Genomic DNA, 18,774 nt, shown 5'->3' with positions numbered 1-18,774 from the left:
AAATCCGAGTAAGAGCACAGAATGTTTTAGTTACAAATATCTAGTTGCTCCAATTTCCAAAAGAATAATTCCTAGTAGCCAATTAACATTTCTCTCAACAAATCCCATGCTTTCTCGTGGTGAAAACAGTTTCTCATCCTTATCCTCTTTGGTAAAGGAATTTCAGTACATTTCACATTACAGAAAGAAATTAAAAACCATAAGAAGTGATACTTATTCTATAAAGTTTCTTTTTATTAGCAAATTGCCTGTAATACAATAAGTATGGCTAATTGAGACACCACCTTCAACAACCCAAATATAAATGGCAATAGCAAAACATGCATATGCTAAGCAGCATATTCTTCTACTTCAGGAATTCTAAAATCATGAGAAATGATTCTCAGTTTCATAGTTACTAAATAAACAGGTTGTACAGTATTCCACCATAAACTTAAAAAATGTATTGAATTCAAAAATCAGTATTTTAAAAAATCTTTATCGCATTCCCACAATAGCCAATCTTGCAACCTACAGATTAGTGCTTCAAATCTCTATAGATAGAAACGGTATAAGAATTCAATAATTTTCCCATAGCAACAATCCTCAAGTGTAGCAGTTTCAATCATTTGAAAAGCAAATGGCAGAATTTCAGTCTGGGAGCCCAAAGTGGCAGTGAACTTAGACCAATTCTTTAATGTAACAGCACAAGGATATACATGTAAAAAGACAACACAGACAACAGATAATATGGCAAATAAAAAAAACACAAATATCATCGCATATCCCAGCCACCAATTAAATGGATACCAAGTTTACATTATCAGTCCCATTTAAATGTTTCAGGTATTAATACATAAAGTTAAAGACATTAGATAAGGCAATACAGGCATTGGGAAGTCATGTTGTGGTTGTACAGAATATTGGTAATGCCTCTTCTGGGAGTACCGTATCCAGTTCCGGTCAGTTTTATGTCATTTGTAAGAAAGCCCCTTAAACTCTAATGTTAGGTGCAGAGTATAGGACAATGAAAAAAACAAATCAGATATGTTTGCTTTAACAGCGAGGATTGTGCACAGATTGGGGGTTACTTTGATGTAAGGCATTACAAATTACACTTCAAAGTCTCTGAAAATTATGCTCCTACTGATCAATTTTGCTACATTTTTATTATTTCACTAAGAATAATTTTAAAAAGATTACAGTCCATCCCTAGCAGATGAGGAGCCAGAATTTGGAGACAGGAATTTCCAGCTCACGTGGTTACTTTGACAGTGACCATTCACAGGCACCTGAACCCAGTTCAGAGTTCATTAGTAAGGATTTGTAGTGAAATATCAAGGCTGTTCAAGGTATTTCCCCATGGTCTTCTTTACATTCACACTGTTATTTCAACTCAAAATTGCAGAAATAGTTCACAAGAAACAAAATAAAACATCTCTCTCACAGTGCACAAAGTTAGGATTGCATTGTGTCACTGGGCAGATTAGTGGATGTATAATATCCAAAAACAGGCAGTTGAAAATAGGACAGCAATTCTTCCACTACTTTCTAAAGCTGTATCCCGTTTTGTTCCTAATGTTAATTGGGATTTCAGCCTTTATTTCTAGTACCTGGCCGGATAAGAGCTTCCAAAACCAATTTCCCATGACTTACACAAAACATTTTTCAGTTATTGTGAATGTTGAGGGCATTTGATTAGAAACATTTGGTACATTAGGGCAAAGGCATTTCCATTTGTGTGAATGTTGAAAGCATGAGTCATAAATATGAGATGGTCAACAAAAAATCCAATAAAGAAACTTCCTTATTCAGTGGTGCAAATGTGGAACCTGCTACTTCATAGACTGGGTGAAGCAAATAGCATAAGTCCTTTAAGGGGATGCTAGGTAAGTACACAAGCTGGAAATAAGTTTTTTTAAAATTGAATAGGTTCAGATGAAGTAAGTGTGCAAGGAGACTCGTATGAGACAAACATTAGCATATGCCAGTTGGACCGGATGGCTTGTTCCCTCCGGTAAATTCCACACAAAAGAGAGATATAAACATGTCATTTTATTGTACATAGTCTGTGAAGTACCTTCTGGTTCCTACTCTTGAGAAGAATCGTGCATGTACATTTCTGAACTAAATGCAGTTCTGGTGAATAAAGAAACTCCCTGCCCCTTAAAAATTAAAAATCTAGGTCAACCAACATGGTCAATTTTGGTACATCAAGCTACAAGAGAAAAAAAAAGTTAAATATCAAAATTGTAACCTTAAACTGCAAATGAGACAATGCATTTGAATGTTTCCACATACATGTTTTACAATTTTTAAAATTTTTTAATAATGAACCACCTTAAATACAAAATTTGTATTTACAACCAACTCAGGGATAGATCTAATTTCTTTTCAGCTTGCAGCATCTACCAACATTGGTTGTTAGGATGGTTTTTCCCTGTTCATATTTCAACAGCATCATCATTTTTCTGTCCTTATTGATAACACCTACAATTTGCGAAAAACAAAAATGTTAACGAGGCACTGGAAATCCATAAAGGAAAGAAAGGTTTGTATTTATAAATCCTCATGACTGCAACATTTTTAACTCATTGGACAGCAATTTTTCCATCTGCCCAAAAGGGTAGGCAGGACTTTGTTTCAACATCTTATCCAAAAATACTCCGTTAGTACTGAGTTAAATTATCTTCCTAAATTTTGCACTCAAGACTTAAGTGACACATGAATCATCTCAGAGGTTAGAGTGCTAACCACTGAGCAACACTTGATGCACAGTGACAAAAGGTAATTTATTCAATAAAAAAACAATGTTTATTTGAGAGGAATCAAAAAGTGTCACCAGTGGAAACAGTCCTCCTCCTCCCTGATTCAAAGCAATTCTTGTAAGAACAGCCATCATAGTCTTATTTGTTAACTGAACTTTATACAGAATCTCAAACCCATTCAGCACTTAAAAAAAGATCCTGGTTACTAATGTTTAAAACTTGGCCAAAGACTACCATCAGCAAAGTTTGACCAATTACCGAATAATCCACACAGACTGTTGAGAAAAATAATCAGGCGTGAATTGAAATGATGTTTAGTTTCGCAGTGCCAAAGAAGCCAATGCAGATACCTCCCTGAAGCCCAAAACTCTACTCCTGCTCAATAACTCTCTGCTACCCCTTGCACCGTAGTGGCCCAGCTCACGGCTGTCGAACTTGTCCAATTGTCGGTTCCTCGACAGAATGGCAACCATGCTGTCCAGCTTGGAGCGAATGGTAGTGTAATGGAACTGACGTTCTTTGGTGAGTTTCTGGAAGCAGTTCCTCAGCGTGGAGTTGGTGCTGTGGAGACCTGCATGATGATAGCTGGCAAAAGTATGACATTGTCGACCTTCAGAGGTGGCGGAAGACGAAGAACTACATGAGCCATTGCTGGACTCTGATGGGGAATGAGGCGGCTGATCGGGAGTATTGGTTGACTTTCCAATGGCTGGATATCCATCTGTATCTGACTGCTCTGAGAGTGACAATGGGACAGCATCAGTGATGTTTACAGCCTGTGCACCAATTCTGGAACAAACAGAGGTCTGAGTTGAGCTTGATTTTGATAGGAATGTAGTTTGGGTTTCCACCTCCTTCAGCAAGATACAGGTTTGTGTGGAAGTGCTCTGCATCCCTGTCTGTACTTGCACATCAGTCTGCACAGACACGCTCTTCATCTCAGTCTGATGAGAGGCTTTGTCACTGAGTGTGGATACTTCAGACACATGGCTGCCTGCTGAGCCAACAGAAGTTTGTGAACATAGCTTTTTCTCAGCTGTTTGGCCCAAACCTTCAGGTTTACAATTTACTGGGGAACACGGTACTATTTGTTTCTCCAAGGCAGTGCTGGCAGTGGGCTCTCTAGACACCAACTTCTTTGCTGCAATCTCTCCACAGATAGCTCGATGCCTAAAATCCGCTGACTGGTTTGGTATTAGCTGTGACTGAGCATACAGTATTCTGAACTCTTCATCATAAAACTCAGACAACTGTCCTGAGAGCACAGTCAAATTGCTGCGATTCAGCTTCCCGTCAGTCCAAGTAAAACTGCAGAAGGAAAACAAGAGTCAGAAAAACATGCAAAGTCAGGTAAAGATAAACACTAATTATGAAAGTTACATGCCGTGATTGGTCCAAGGACTGGTTGCAGACTAATCGTAAACTAACCAACAATTTCCAAAGTGGTTCCCTCTCCTCTATCCCAATACACCTCAGGTGTAAATGATTATTGCTGAGGCTCATACCACTGGCTACCAGGTGCCCCTTCCCAATGGTTAATCTTAACCTACACAGCATCATACACTCTGCAGGCATCTAAGCCTAACTTCCAGCTTCCCACTTCAAGGAACAGAAAGTCAGCTGTGACATTCAAATGACCAGCTTCTTCATATAATATTATGTACTACTGATTAAAAAATCTTGCATTAGACAAGCAAACCTAAAGAGCGAGTGTGCAGCAGATATGGGTGTGAGTGGTGAATATCTGTTATACATGTGCACACAAGCACGCGCACACACACACTTCCAGGCAAAGTGCACTCCCAGAATCTCTATCTCATTCTCAGCCATTTAAAAAAAAACTGGAATGGTCAACCACCTTTGGGAAGCTAATCATAACATAAAATGAACTAAACTAGGACACAACCAGCTATTTGACTGACTGCAAATTACACAGAGATTAAAATGAAAATATCATTTAATTTTTTACCTGTAAGAGCCTGTGGCTACTTTATCACAATCTATCAACATGAATTTTTCATGGACTCTGCCAATAACTTTGGCTCCTGTTCTTGTGCAATAAGTACATCCCGTTATTGTGCGGACTCTCATCTTCTGCAAGGAAAGCAAATGAATGCATTTGATTTCAGGGCCAAATAAGCAGACCACAGATACACATTTTTATGTTATATCTCCACGTCATTGGATGGATAGACTGTGTACAGAGTCGTATTGGATATGAGCCAGAGAACAATGGGCCACTGTCGTTAGACCTCGAAGCTTGAAGTCAGAATGGGTAAAATACTCAGTTTCTTCTCCTGAGCACGATCAAACAACATCAGATTTTGCTGCACACCCATAAAAACCCATGGCTAACATTTTGACTATTCCTTCTTTCTTTGGCTAAGTATCAACCCTTATCATGGTTGACAGAATCCTAACTGTACCTGTCCCAATTCCTGCACTTCAACTCTCAGCACTAATCCTCTTCCCAGGCTCACATTAGGGTGCACTCCTTGAATCCCACAATACTTTCTACACTGCAGATCACTATTTTCCACTCCCTCCAGCGTGATGTCACCAAAATAAATTTTTTTAAAAAATCATACTTCCCCTCCTCCCTCAAAAATGGGCTTGTTCCATCTGCCATAGCCCGGAACACTCCTTAAATTATCTTCCTTCTCTCCCCTGCATCTAAATACCACCTGACCTTTCACTTTCCAAGGCCTAAAACACTCGTCCCATTGGAAGCAACGACCAGAACAGCCACTAGGGTAGGTTAAATTAGGGTGACACCCTCAGTCCCACCCTGGGTCTATAAGCATCAGGAGGAACCAAAAGTCAGGGTGTGGAGTCACCTTGAGTTGACCTTGGGCCAGTGTGAACTTGTTGGACTGAATGGCCTGTTTCCACACTTTGGGGATTCTGTGATATGATTCTAAGTATAGGAGGGTAACTCAATGGTTATCATGGCTGCCTCACAGCACTAGGGATCTGGGTTCGATTCCTGCCTCAGGGACTGTGGAGTTTACACATTCTCCCCACGTCTGCATGGGTTTCCTCCGGGAGCTCTGGTTTCCCCCCGACAGTCTGGGGATGTGCAGGTTAGGTGGATTGACCATGCAAAATTGCCCATAGTGTCCGGGGATGTGCAGTCTAGGTGGGCTAGCCATGGGAAATGCAGGGTCACAGGGATAGGGTAGCAGGGTGGGTATGGGTGGGATGCTCTTTGGAGGGCGAGTGTGGGCTCAATGGGCCAAATGGCCTGCTCCCACACTGTAGGGACTCTGAGGAGAGAATGGCATCATGTGAACTTTCGTATTATTTTTGATTTAGTTTGAAATTGGCAAGGCATCATTACCACAAAGAGGCTTCACACTCCAGTTGAAGGACGGTCATTGGACCTAAAAAATTAATTCTGTTTGATCTTCACATATGTAGCCAGACCTGCTGAGTTTCTCCAACACTTTGTGTTGAAGGAGCTTCATGGGTCATTAGTAGAACAGAAGCAAGGAAAGTTGGTGGGAAAGCAACAGGAGTTGGGGAAGCACGTCACTATAGAGTACGATTGGTCCCAGTGGAAGGAGGAACACAGTTGGTGCATGGGTATGTAACCCGTACAGGTTGCTCTGACAACGACTTGTACTTGCTGCTCGCAATCCCAGAATACCGAGCTGAAAGAAATACATCTTCTCTACAGTAGGGTGATCAAGTACAAACTGGGTGACCACTTCGTAGATCATCTTCATGCAGTCCTCAAGCTTGACCCCCAAGCTTCCAGTCATTGCAGTGCTATTGGCTCCCATTCTCTCCTTGGCTTCCTGTATCAGGTTTTTGGACTCAACATTTTGATCAACAATTTCATTTTGCAACCTCAGCCCCATCTTTCTTCGCATTTTTTAGGTTTAAATTTAATTTACCTTTCTGGTTTTCACTTTGACACTAACTTTTCCCCTTTTTGCCATTCACACCACTTCCACATCCTTTGTTTCTTTACTTTTCCCATAACCATTATCTTTGCATTGCACGACAACCATTTTTTGATATTTAATCTCTTTTTGTCTTTCACCTAATCACAGACCTTCCCTTTTGTTCTTTTGCAAACCCAGTTCCGCACCTATGACATAGCTAACTTTTTCCAATTCTTACAAAAGGTAATTTACCTGAAAACGCAAACTCTCTCTCATCACTTTCCTACCTAAGCCACTGAGTACTGTCAGTATTAATCTTATTTAATTAAGAGAAACCAAAGTTTCAAGGAAGTTTGATTTTTGTGTGGATGACTGAGACTCAAGACAGAGACATAGGAACAAAAGCAGAAATCGTTGGCGACACTCAACAGGTCTGGCAGCATCGGTGGGGAGAAAGCAGAATTAATGTTTTGAGTTCTGTGACTCCTCATCAGACAGAGGTACAGCTCATTGATATTATGTGGGTCTGGGGAAAAATCAGGTTGTTGTGGGGGTGTTAGAACAATGTCAGGAGAGGATATGAAAAGAATAAGTTAATTTTTCAAAGCAGCAAGCAATTGGAGGCAACTGAAAACTGGATTTGTATTGGAGCAAATGGAAAGCAACCAAATCAATTACACAGGCAGTAAAACAGCAGTGGATAGAAAATGAGCTGCCTTTCTTAATACTATAAGAGAAAAACAAAAGCAATACACACTCCAAGTTTTGATTTAGCAGAGTGACCACAGCGAAAAGACAACTCCTTACAAACTGGCAAAGAATTATTACAAGACCACAGCTTTTTAAAATGTTGTTTATGGGATGTAAATGATGTGGGTAAAGCCAATATTTAATGCCCATTCCCAAATTATCACGAGGTGGCGGTGAGCTAATTTCGAGAACTGTTGCAGTCCATATTGTGCTTACAGAGTGCCATTCGGGAGGGAATTCCAGGACTTTGAGCCATTGTCAGTGATGGAAAAGGAATTGAAGCTCCTATGATCCTACTGAATGGCAGCAGGCTTAGAGGGAGGGAGGGGCCGGGCACCAAATAGCCTACTCTGGTTCCTACTTCTTACATAGTTTCAAGTCAAGATGGGTGAGGCTGGGAGGGGCTCTTGCAGATGACGGTGTTTCCAGGCATCCACTGCCTCTTCCCTGGATTTGGAATGTTGGCCCATTGCTGCAGTGCAGCTTGGAGATGTTGGGTACCCTGTTGGATAGCGTGCTTTTCAAACAGACAGTTATTCCAATGTACAAGAGCATCTTGAGTGTTTCTGAAGATGTGCACATCAAGGAAAGTGGGCAACATTCCACCACAATCTCTGACTTGTGCCATGAAGATGGTGGACAGGCCTCAGGGAATCAGGAAGAGTTACTCCCCACAGAATTTCTAGCCTCTGGCCAGCTGTTCTAGCCACACCATTTACTTGGCTGGTCCTCTTCGATTTCTGTTCGAGTTCCTGTCTATCTCTGGGCTTAGGTTGAAAAGGTACCGTATAACAATTCTTTGGTGCACAAGACCATGATTCTCAAAAATCTCCCATCTTTTCTTCTTTCCCCTGCGCCTTTTGAAATCCTGTGCGTGCTCTCGATGCACAGTGGCCACCCTTCCTGAAAAGGGAGCATCCCATATCATCTCCATTCAAACAAAGACCTACCCTCTCCTCCTCCACACGGACACCAGCATCCCGACACATTTTCTGAAAGAGTGGGAGGCCAAATTGATCAAGGAGGATGTAAACAGGGACACGTCTCCTCCGGCAAGCCTCATGGAGATCCTTGAGAATATCAATATCAGTGAAGTTATCCATTACCAGGGCAATAACCTACAGGACCAAAGACAGGAGATAAAGTTACAATCCAAATATTTCAGATTTCTACACGGAGTTTGGTTTGGGATGGTGGCAGACAGATTCAGCGGATGCACTTTAGCAATCAGAAACAGCCAGCCCCATTTTATTACAGCCATAGCTCTTCTGGAATAGGTTTGACATTCCCCACAAGTGTAGCAAAGGAGAACAGCAAATGGGAATGGAGGAAGTGGGACTTGGGCAGCACTTACTGTAAGAACCACCACAGGATGTGTGAAGTCTTTTTGAAGACCATAAGATACAGGAGCAGAAATTAGGCCATTTGGCCCATCGAGTCTGTTCCACCATTCAATCATGGCTGACAAGTTCCTCAACCCTACTCTCCTGTTTTACCCCATAACCCTTGTTCCCCCCAAAAATTAAGAACCTATTTATCTCAGTCTTACATATACTCAAAGACCTGGCCTCCACAGCCGTCAGGACAGAGATCATAATAAAAACTATTGCTAGTGGGGTGGGGAGACAAGGTGATCAGAGGGCTAACACTGTTCATCTCTTTATTTGTATGACACCAGTGGTCTGAAGACTGCAGACCAAGCCAGCATTTTTTAAATGATATTGAAAACAAAATGGTTACAAGTCATTCAGGCTTCACGACCATATGAAGATACAGAAAATCCAACCTTATTCACTGTATGGGCCATTAGAAAGTGTTAGCCTAACTCATATTGAGGTAACTTAGACCTGGGTGCCAAAGTGCTAAAAACAACAATGGATTTGACAGAATGCGAATGAGCAAATAGATGAGTACTAGGTCAAGACAAAATATAAAACAGCTCATTCACACAGTAACTCAATGGTTAGCACTGCTGCCTCACAGCATCAGGGACCCATGTTCAATTCCACCCTCGGGCAACTGACTGTATGGAGTTTGCATGTTCTCCCCATACCTGCAGAGGTTTCCTCTGGGTGCTCCGATTTCCTCCCACAGTCCAAAGATGTGCAAATTAGGTGGATTGGCTATGGTAAATTGTCCATAGTGTCTAGGGGTGTGCAGGTTAGGTGCGTTAGCCATGGGAAATGTGGTGTTATGGGAAGGGTGGAGGCGGCTTGCTCTTTGCAAGGTTGGTATGACCACTGTGGGTTGAATGGTCTGTTTCTACACCGTAAGGATTCTATGATGCAAAGTACGGATGGACTTGCACTTCATAAAGTGGTTCTACTGTTCAGCAACATCTCATTGCACCGTAACCAGTGGGTTCAGGTTCATTGCACCCAACCTCATGCATGCATAAGTTGATAGAAATGAGCAAGTGGCAGAAGTTAATGTATTCAACATTTTCTTTGCAGCTCTCCTGCTATCTTTACCTTATCAGATATGCAGGAGCTCCAACATCACTGCAGCAGCAGATCTTGCTGGCATCTCAATGTGACAAGACCCTGGAGGTGCGCAGCAGAAACATTGCCCATTCCCCTCTCCAGAGAAAGGTGGTTCTCTTGTAGCTCTCATTGTTACTCAGATTTACCTTTTGTTAGCCCAAAGAGAACTGAAATCCCTTACACCTACAGAGGCACCTCCTTGAAATTTGATTGGTCATGATGAGTAAGGAACTGCATTCTGAGCTAGGCAAAGGTAAAAAGTGTGCATTACTTTCAAAAGTATATTCACCACCTTCTACCTTCCTTTTAACAAGCATACACGAGGTGCAAATTCATCCAAAAGGGTCTTCCTGATACTTGCAGTTGAAAAGGTCAACCAGCCTTTAAAGTTGCAAGAGCCAAACCACAAAGGTTCATCCCGTAATCAAGATCCTGAATGTTGGCCACCCATCTATTCATGAATATAGGATCAGGAGCAGGCCGTTCAGACCCTCAATGAGATCCGATGTGGCCTAACTCTCACTTAACACCTTTGCCTACCAAAACTTCATCTATCTCAGATTTAAAATTAACTGAACCAGCATCCACTGCCATTTGTGGGAGAGGGCTCCAAACCTCTATCACCCCTTGAGTGTAGAAGTGCTTCCTAACATCTAAACAGTCTAGTCCGAATTTTTAAGCTTATGCTCCCTTGGTCTAGAATCCCTAGTGGAAATAGAACGTACAATGATAAAAGTATCTTTTCCTGTTAATATCCTGAAGACTTTGCTCAGATCATCCTTTAATCTTCTTAATTCTGGAGAAAATAAGCCTAACTTGCACAATCTCACCTCATAACCCCTGAAGCCCAGGGAAGGTTCTTGCAAACCTATATTTTACTTCCTCCAAGACCAGTATATCCTTTCCAAATGCGTGGTGCCCAGATCAGTTCACAGTACTCCATGTAGGGTCTAACCAGGATTTTGTATAACCACATTACAATTTCTGCATCCTTACAATCTAATCCTCCAGATATTAAAGCTGGTATTCCATTTGCAGCCTTGATTTTTATTCTGCACTTATCTGTTGTATTTTAAAGAGATCCATGCAGCTGAACCCCCAAGTTTCTTTGAGCATCCACTGTATTTAACTTCATACCATCTAGAAAGTACACAGATTTGTTCCTTTTTCACCCGTCAACCTTGCTTCCCACTTCTGGGAGCATCACAAGTTTCTGCCAGTGGCGTCTTACTGTGAATGCAGTAATGCCTTGCATTATGAGGAATGTGATTTGAGTGCCCTACACCTTGAATGCTATCCACCACTAGCAGTGTGTATATCTCTAAGGTGCACTGCAGCAATTCAAAGTTTCTTCTGCAGCAACTTTACAACCCATAACCTCCACCATTGTGAAGTGCAAGTGAGCACCAGACCGTACAAAGTCCTCTTCCAAGTTACACACAATTCTTATTGGGTCAAAATCCTGGAACTTCCTCCTCAACCTCACACAAACTAAAGCTCTTTATTGTTTAATAAAAAAATCAATTATTGGATGTGGATATCACTGGCTGGGCCAGGATTTATTGGCCATCTCCTTTTGCCGCTGACAAAGATGTGGTTCTTCATCTTCTGTGAACTGCTGACCTCCTCAAGGTCTTAGTTGCAGCCACACAGAGCTGTCAGGGAAAGAGTTGCAAGACTTAAAACAGGATTTTAAGACAACGATAAGTTCCAGGCCTGGAAGGCGACTGGCTTAAGGAGGTAGTGGTACCTGCTGCAACCCACATATAAATCCAGGGGGCAGAAATCACAAACTCGGAAGGTGCTGTCAAAGGAGACTTGGTGAGTTGTTACAAAGTAGACGGTCTCCATGCTGCTACCTGACCGTCAGTGGTAGGAGCAGTGAAGATTGAAGGTGTTTGTGGTGATTGTAATGAGGTAAGCCAGCTGGACCACAGAATGAGTTCCCCGAATGGTTAGTTTAACAGCCCCAACCGGGGAGCCAAGGCTAACGGATAAAAGGAGGATGGTCAGGGATTTGAAGAATCCCAACTGTGTGGAACCAGGCCACTCACCCCAACAAGTTCACACTGCCCCTCTGAAGAGCATTCCACCCAGACCCATCCCCCTACCCTTTACCTGTAACCCTGTACTTCCCATGCCTAATCCACTTACACGTCCCTGGGCTCTAGGGGCAATTTAGTTTGGCCAATCTATCTGACCTGCACATCTTTGCACGGTGGGAGGAAACCGGGACATCCAGCAGAAACCCATGCAGACAAGGGGAGAATGTGCAGACTCCACACAGACAGTCGCCAGAGAGTGGAATTGAACCCAGTTCTGTGGTGCTGTGAGGCTGCAGGGCTAACCACCGAGCCAAGTGGAATCAAGGGCTCTCTGTGTGTGAATAAAGGGAAACTTGATGACAGGTTAATGACCTCTTTGGAGATATTTCAGTGATAGATATTGCCAATCAAGTTGGTTGCCTTATCCTGAATGTTTTTGAGCTTCTTGAATGTCGTCAGGGACGAATTGATCAAGGCAAGAGATAATATTTCGTATGGATTTGTGCCTCGTGAATGGTGGCGAGGCTTCAAAGAGATTAGATTCCCTACAGTGTGGAAACAGGCCCTTCGGCCCAACAAGTCCACACCGCCCCTTGAAGCATCCCACCCAGACCCAGACCCATCCCCTTTAACCCACACACCCCTGAACACTATGGACAATTTAGCATGGCCGATCCACCTAGCCTGCACATCTTTGGACTGTGGGAGGAAACTGGAGCACACCCACGCAGACACAGGGAGAATGTGCAAACTCCGCACAGACGGTCGCCCGAGGCTGGAATCAAACCCGGGTCCCTGGTGCTGTGAGGCTGCAGTGCTAACCACTGAGCCACCGTGCCACTCACTGCAGAATTCCTAACCATTGTTCACCATCCCCTTCTCTGGGACAGTTAGGTATAGACATTTACTGGCTTTGCCAGTAGTTCTCATATCCAATAAATGAATGAGAAAACACTATCTGAAAGAACCAAATGGGAACTCTTGCAGTAAGTTGTAGCACTGACTCTGAACCAGAAACTTTAAGTTCAAGTCCCACTCGAGGATTTGGTGGCTAAGGAAAGCGCATACGTAGTACAGCCAATATTATTTCTAGCCGTACGCCAATGGCAGATGGCAAGAGTGTCCTGGACAGCTGTACTTGATCCAGGAGTGGTGCAACTCAAGCCATAACCCCTGGTGATGGGCTGACAGCTTGTTCCAGGAGAAACTAGCTATGGAAACAGATAGAAGCATATGCTTTATCTGCTTCTTTGAAACTGAATTAGCTTTATTATCACACGTGCCATTAGGGGAAATCAAGGATTATGAGGAAAGGGCAGGAAATGGGGCATGAGGAATGTAAGATCAACCCTGATTGAATGACAGAGCAAGTTCTAGGGGCTGAACAACCACCTCCTGTCCCTACTTCATTTGATTTAGGCACAGGAGAGAGCCAAAGAAGTTAAAACACTGACATTCCAGCCCAAAGTTATTGTACACCAAAGGCAGCTGATCAACATGTACATGTACATTTTATAATGGGTTTGTGATAGAGTTGTAATCCAATCTTGAAGGATCACATGACAAAAACCCTACAAGCTTTGCTCTTTGTACATCAGCGCATGTATTGCACAAGAGTGAATCACTGCACTATAATACATTTCCACAGACAGAATTACCTCTATACCAAACACACCCAGACCATGCCTCGTATTTATTGCTACCAACCTGGCTATCTCCAAGGCAGCAACAGTAGATTCCAGTAACTGGAAGTTAAGGGCATTGTGTTTCTCCTCTTGTTACTGCCATCAAATCAGCTAGCATTTCTACTCCTCCTTCTTACCTTGGTGGGTCAATTTACCATCCAGAGCAGATCAAATCAAGACTGTTTTGTGACATCTTACAGGATTCTGTTCATTTTAAAGAATGAATGCAATGCCATTTCCACCATTCTTTCCGGACTTCAGTTCTTTACAATTTGCATTAAGTGTCTTAAAAAATGTATTGAGACATCCTGAGAGACCTAATGAAACAGAATTATGATACAAGCCTCATAGAGAGATAGTGGGTAAGAAGACCAAAAACTTGATCAAACAGGTAGGTTTTAAATGGGCATCTTAAAAAGGAGGAGAAAAAAAACAAGGTGGAGAAGGATACCTGAGCTTGGAGTCTAAGCATTGGAAGTTAATTACTCCACCATTGGTGGACTTATGATTTGGAGTGTGCAAAAGGCCAGGAGACCACAGATTTCTTGGATGGTTGTGGGACTGTACATGGTAACGGAGATCAGGAGGGTAAATTAATGGATTGATTTGAAAATAAGGACATAAATTTTGAAGTCTAGACATTTGACTTTGAGCCAACTTACAGCTAAATGATTACTTTCATAGTTAAGAGTATCCTATATCATGGAAAACCAAAAGCAGTTCATTTTTGTTTTATTGTACTAGGTCCCACAAACAAGAATGTGATGATCAGATAATAGCATTAGGTCCTGGTTGAGGCAGAGGGACACCAGAGAAGAAACCCCCAGCTCTTCTTAGAATGTGCCTTGGGACCTTAACCACCCAATGGGGCAGCTGAGTCTGTGTTAGAACATGCAGTACTCCCTTGGTATTGCTCTGGGCACATCGCCCTAGATTATGTGCTTTATTTTTCTGAGCCTGGTTTGAACTCTCAGCTCTTTGGCTCAGAGGGGAGGGTGCTACCAATAGTTAAATCATTTATTCCCTCTAAAAAAAAGTACGGCATAACTTATCAGCACTCCCTTTGTGCATTCTTTACTTTTTTAGATTTCGTGCATCTGTAAAATTTTATACTTTTTTTAGTTAGAAAATTTCTGTCTGTACTCATCCTGCCTGAGGCACAGAACAATTAACTTCAGTGTTTAAAAACATGCAAATATCATTTGAACATCTAACATCCAAAACTCATGGTTTGGGCAAACATTAAAAGCAGTCACAGTGAACAAGAAACCTGAGCCCTATCTTATTCCGTTGCAGGTGTTAAATGACTAAATGAACAATAGTTTCTAGGTCAGCAACAAAATTTAGTTCTGACCTTGTTGTGCACAACAGGATCTGTTGGACCATCAATTAACCTATTTTTCGAAACCATCTGTTCAGAAAGGTTATTGCATACCTTTGGAGCAGGTGGGACTAGAACCTGGGCCCCTCAGTCCAAGGATAGTGACACTACCACTGCACCTCAAGACGGTCATCAATTAATCAGGGCACTGAATAACAGGTCAGCCTTTCACTGTCTTTACATGTTTTCACTGCAATCTTACTACGTCTAAATGCACAGACAATAAATCACAGTACCCAAGCTACTAGTGAAAACAAATTTTTCATGAAACAAATAGAACAGATCAGCAGGAGTGGCTTATTTGTCCCACTCTAGAACCAATATATTATCAACCAGAACAGTTCTATCGCCATCATATAAATTCCTCACATTTATTAGTAATCTCAGTACAAATGTTTCCCAAATATTTACCTTCTGAAGAAATTTCAGGCTTGATTCTGAACCTCTTGGAATATTATACAGTGCAAAAAAAAGCTTATAGGAACATAGAAACAGGAGTAGGCCATTCAACCCTTTGAGTTTGTTCCAGAATTCAATGAGATAGCAGCCAATGTCTGACTTAACTCCCTATAACTGTCTTTAGACCACATCCCCTTACTTACCAAAAACATATCTATCTCAGTTTTAAAATTAGCTGATCCAGCATCCACTGCTATTTGTCGAAGAGAGCTCCAAACCTTTGACACCCTGGTTGTGTAGAGGTGGTTCTTAACATCTCTCAAACTGTCTGGCCTCAACTCTCAGGCTATGGCCAAGTTGTTCCTGGCATTTAGCTTTAATTGTCTTTGAACATTTTCCCCTCTTTATTCTTCGAAGGGGATGTGAGACCCTGTGTTAAGGCTTGCATTATTTTCCTACCACAAATTCCCCTTGAACTGAACGGCTTGAAATTTCAGATTCAGCCTCATTGCATGTAGGCCAAAACAAGAAGGCTTTTCCAATGGACGGATGACCATGGAGCGGTCACTGTTACATTAAACATTGCTTCATATTTTCAGATTTAGCCACTGGTTTTGAATTGCTCCCAGCTGCTGTGATGGGCTTGGGATCTATTTAATCCTGAGTGTGCAAGGTCTGTATTACAAGGGCAGTGACATTACACAAAGACTTTGTGTAAACTGTGGGGAATCATTGCCTGGACAAGAATCCAACCCTGGGTGTAATGGTAACAGCAAGAAATCCTAATCATTACAGGACTGGAGAGTTCTAATTTTACGCTGTATCTGACAGTCTTTTGCACAAAGGTCTTAATATAGAACAAAGAAAGTGCTGAAACCGAACCCTGGGGAACTCCACCGTATCCATTCTACCATCCAAACAACACTGCTGGCTGTTTCCAGTCACTCAACCTTTCCTTCCACTGGCTAGATTAACTCTGTTAAAATATAGCTCTGTATTTTGGAAAAAGTAAGTTTCTATCTTTGGCATTTAACATGTATTAAATATTCAACATACAAGAGAATCTAGATTGAAATGAAACGTCCAAAATGAAAAACAAATCCGCGCAAGGGGCGGGTATGGAAAGTACCAGGTTAATCATATTCCCCCTAACCTACCTTCTCTGCCTTTCTGATGAGCTTCCTGATCGCCTCCTTGCAGCTGTAGATGAGCTCCCCATAGCTGGGCTGGAAATACACCTCCACCTGGGTCACACCCCGGTACCAGTTGCTCGGATACACCGGCCACCCAATGTCCAGAACCGGCACCTCAATGTCCGAGGCATCGGGGAAATAGGTCCCCGAGCTTAGGTCACTGGAGCAGGTGAAGGATTGCTCGAGTGGCTGGCTGTCTAGCCCAGGGGGGCTGATGGTGGATTGCAGGATGCTGGCGATCTCATCGGCCGACAGGAAGCCCTGGACTCTCTCTCTCTTTAGTAAGGCGCTGTAAGCCTCCTCGCCGCCGGAGATCAGCTCTTCCAAAGCCAGGCGCTGGGTCTCGCTATAAAACTCTCTCAGTCCCAGCTCCTGCCTGGCAGCACCACACCACCTGGACACGATCGGCAGGTCATCGAGGCACTGGGAATCATTCATGGTCCAGGGTCCCAGGTAAAGCTGGAGATTTCAGACCCAGAGCCTGCTTTCACCGCTCCCTTCACTCCAGGGACAGGGGGTCTTCTGCCGGCTTGCACGCCCAGAATTTGGGGGGGTTCTTCTGCCGGCTTGCACGCCCAGAATTTGGGAGGGGGGGCTTCTGCCGGCTTGCACGCCCAGAATTGGGGGGGGGGGGGCTTCTGCCGGCTTGCACGCCCAGAATTAGTTTTGCACAGACAGAAGTTTAGAGTCTTCCTTGACGAGTCTCGAAAATCCCTTGTTACAAAAGCAGCCGCGCTCCTTGACTCGCCGTATATTTTCTTCCCGTTCCCCACGATTGAAATTCACCAACAGTCCATTCAAACACAGACTACGAGAAGCGATTGGCTGCTGCGAGAGCTGTCTAACCAGTCTCCCGGTTACTTCTCCCAATCCCACCAGCTCAGGACTCTCCCTTACTTTTTACTCTTTAACGGATTTTGACAACAGCCCCATCGCGATTGGCTACAGGTTTAAATTCATCCAAAAACAGCTGGGAAAGCTCCGCCCACTCACTGACAGTCTGTTTTCACACACACACACACAGAGAATCATCACTCCTTTGCAAACTTGTACTTTCATGTCTGATCCAACCAGAGACTGATGAAGGGTCTAGGCCCGAAACGTCAGCTTTTGTGCTCCTGAGATGCTGCTTGGCCTGCTGTGTTCATCCAGCCTCACATTTTATTATCTCAGCATCAGAGGAGGCGTCTAGACCTGAAACGTCAGCTTTCCTGCTCCTCTGATGCTGCTTGGCCTGCTGTGTTCATCCAGCTCTACACCTTGTTATATCAGATTCTCCAGCATCGGCAGCTCCTACTATCTCTGTCAGAAATTTCTTTGTTTATAAAATTGATATCACCAACCCTCCAGGATTGGCCAGGGATAGAAAATCATCTGCTGGCGATTATCCACAGTGATTTTAATGAAACTTATTATTCATTTTCTTTGAATAGGTGCACAATCACTTTTTTTTAAACCTGTTTAGACATGTTATAGAACATAGAACATAGAACATTACAGCACAGTACAGGCCCTTTGGCCCGCGATGTTGTGCCGACCTGTCATACCCATCTTAAGCCCATCTAACTTAACTATTCCATGTACGTCCATATGCTTGTCCAATGACGACTTCTATGGCTGATAGTCCAGAGGTAGGGATTTTTTTAAACAACCTGTTCAGACATACATCTGTAGAACAGGTGGGTCTTGAAGCCTGGCTCAAGAGGACACTGCTAATGCGACCCCACAGACATTTTCAAGTTTATTTGCTAACAAGATGGTTGCATGGTTGGGAGCTAGTGAAACAGTTAAAGTTAAACAACCAATTGGCTCAGAAAGTCTCCAATTGGCTGTCGAAAGTCGGTGCTCCTGGACAATAGGCCAATAGCAAGAGTGTGGGGGTGGGTCATTGGAGGTTACGTGAGGAAATCTCCCCAGCAGAGTGGGCAGTATTTGCATACCTAATATATATTGTACTACGCCGAGGTCAGTTTTCTTAAATTCATTAAGGGAATTTGGGCTTTGCTTTATTGCTGGTTCCTGATTACGCTAGAAAAAAAAGTGCTGCTGAGCCACTTCCCTCAACCATCACAAGCATTGCGTTGGAGGGCCACCCGCAGCGCTGTAGAAGAGATTTCTCGGATTTTGTGATAGTGAAGGAATGGCAAAATAGTTCCAATTTGGAGTTGAGGACGCTCTCACAAAACTGATAAAGGGGAATC

At 42.9% G+C, this 18,774-nt stretch overlaps 1 protein-coding gene across 1 annotated transcript; it reads right to left on the bottom strand.

Moving 5' to 3' along the window:
- Positions 1–252: 252 nt before the first annotated feature.
- fam83d (family with sequence similarity 83 member D) lies at positions 253–17,528 on the bottom strand. Its single transcript, XM_048550116.2, has 4 exons — positions 16,538–17,528; positions 8,338–8,505; positions 4,717–4,841; positions 253–4,055 (listed from the first exon to the last, which is right to left on the bottom strand). The coding sequence occupies exons 1-4, from the start codon at positions 17,009–17,011 to the stop codon at positions 3,062–3,064; spliced, it is 1,761 nt and encodes a 586-aa protein (XP_048406073.1). The 5' UTR covers positions 17,012–17,528; the 3' UTR covers positions 253–3,061.
- Between the last annotated feature and the right edge of the window lie 1,246 nt (positions 17,529–18,774).

The sequence above is a fragment of the Stegostoma tigrinum genome, chromosome 19, assembly GCF_030684315.1.
Source record: "Stegostoma tigrinum isolate sSteTig4 chromosome 19, sSteTig4.hap1, whole genome shotgun sequence".
Taxonomy (NCBI): Eukaryota; Metazoa; Chordata; class Chondrichthyes; order Orectolobiformes; family Stegostomatidae; genus Stegostoma; species Stegostoma tigrinum.
Note: the sequence above shows the minus strand (reverse complement) of the source record. Positions and strands in the feature narration are given on the sequence as shown.

Bases quoted from the DNA above. Each gene is read 5' to 3' on its own strand.
- fam83d (XM_048550116.2), bottom strand. From the start codon at position 17,011: ATGAATGATTCCCAGTGCCTCGATGACCTGCCGATCGTGTCCAGGTGG. The intron at 8,506-16,537 runs GTAGGTTAGGGG...TTGGTCCTGTAG, and splicing joins TCATCAGAAAGGCAGAGAAG to GTTATTGCCCTGGTAATGGA. The intron at 4,842-8,337 runs GTAGGTCTTTGT...CTTTCCTTGCAG, and splicing joins TCCGTGTGGAGGAGGAGAGG to AAGATGAGAGTCCGCACAAT.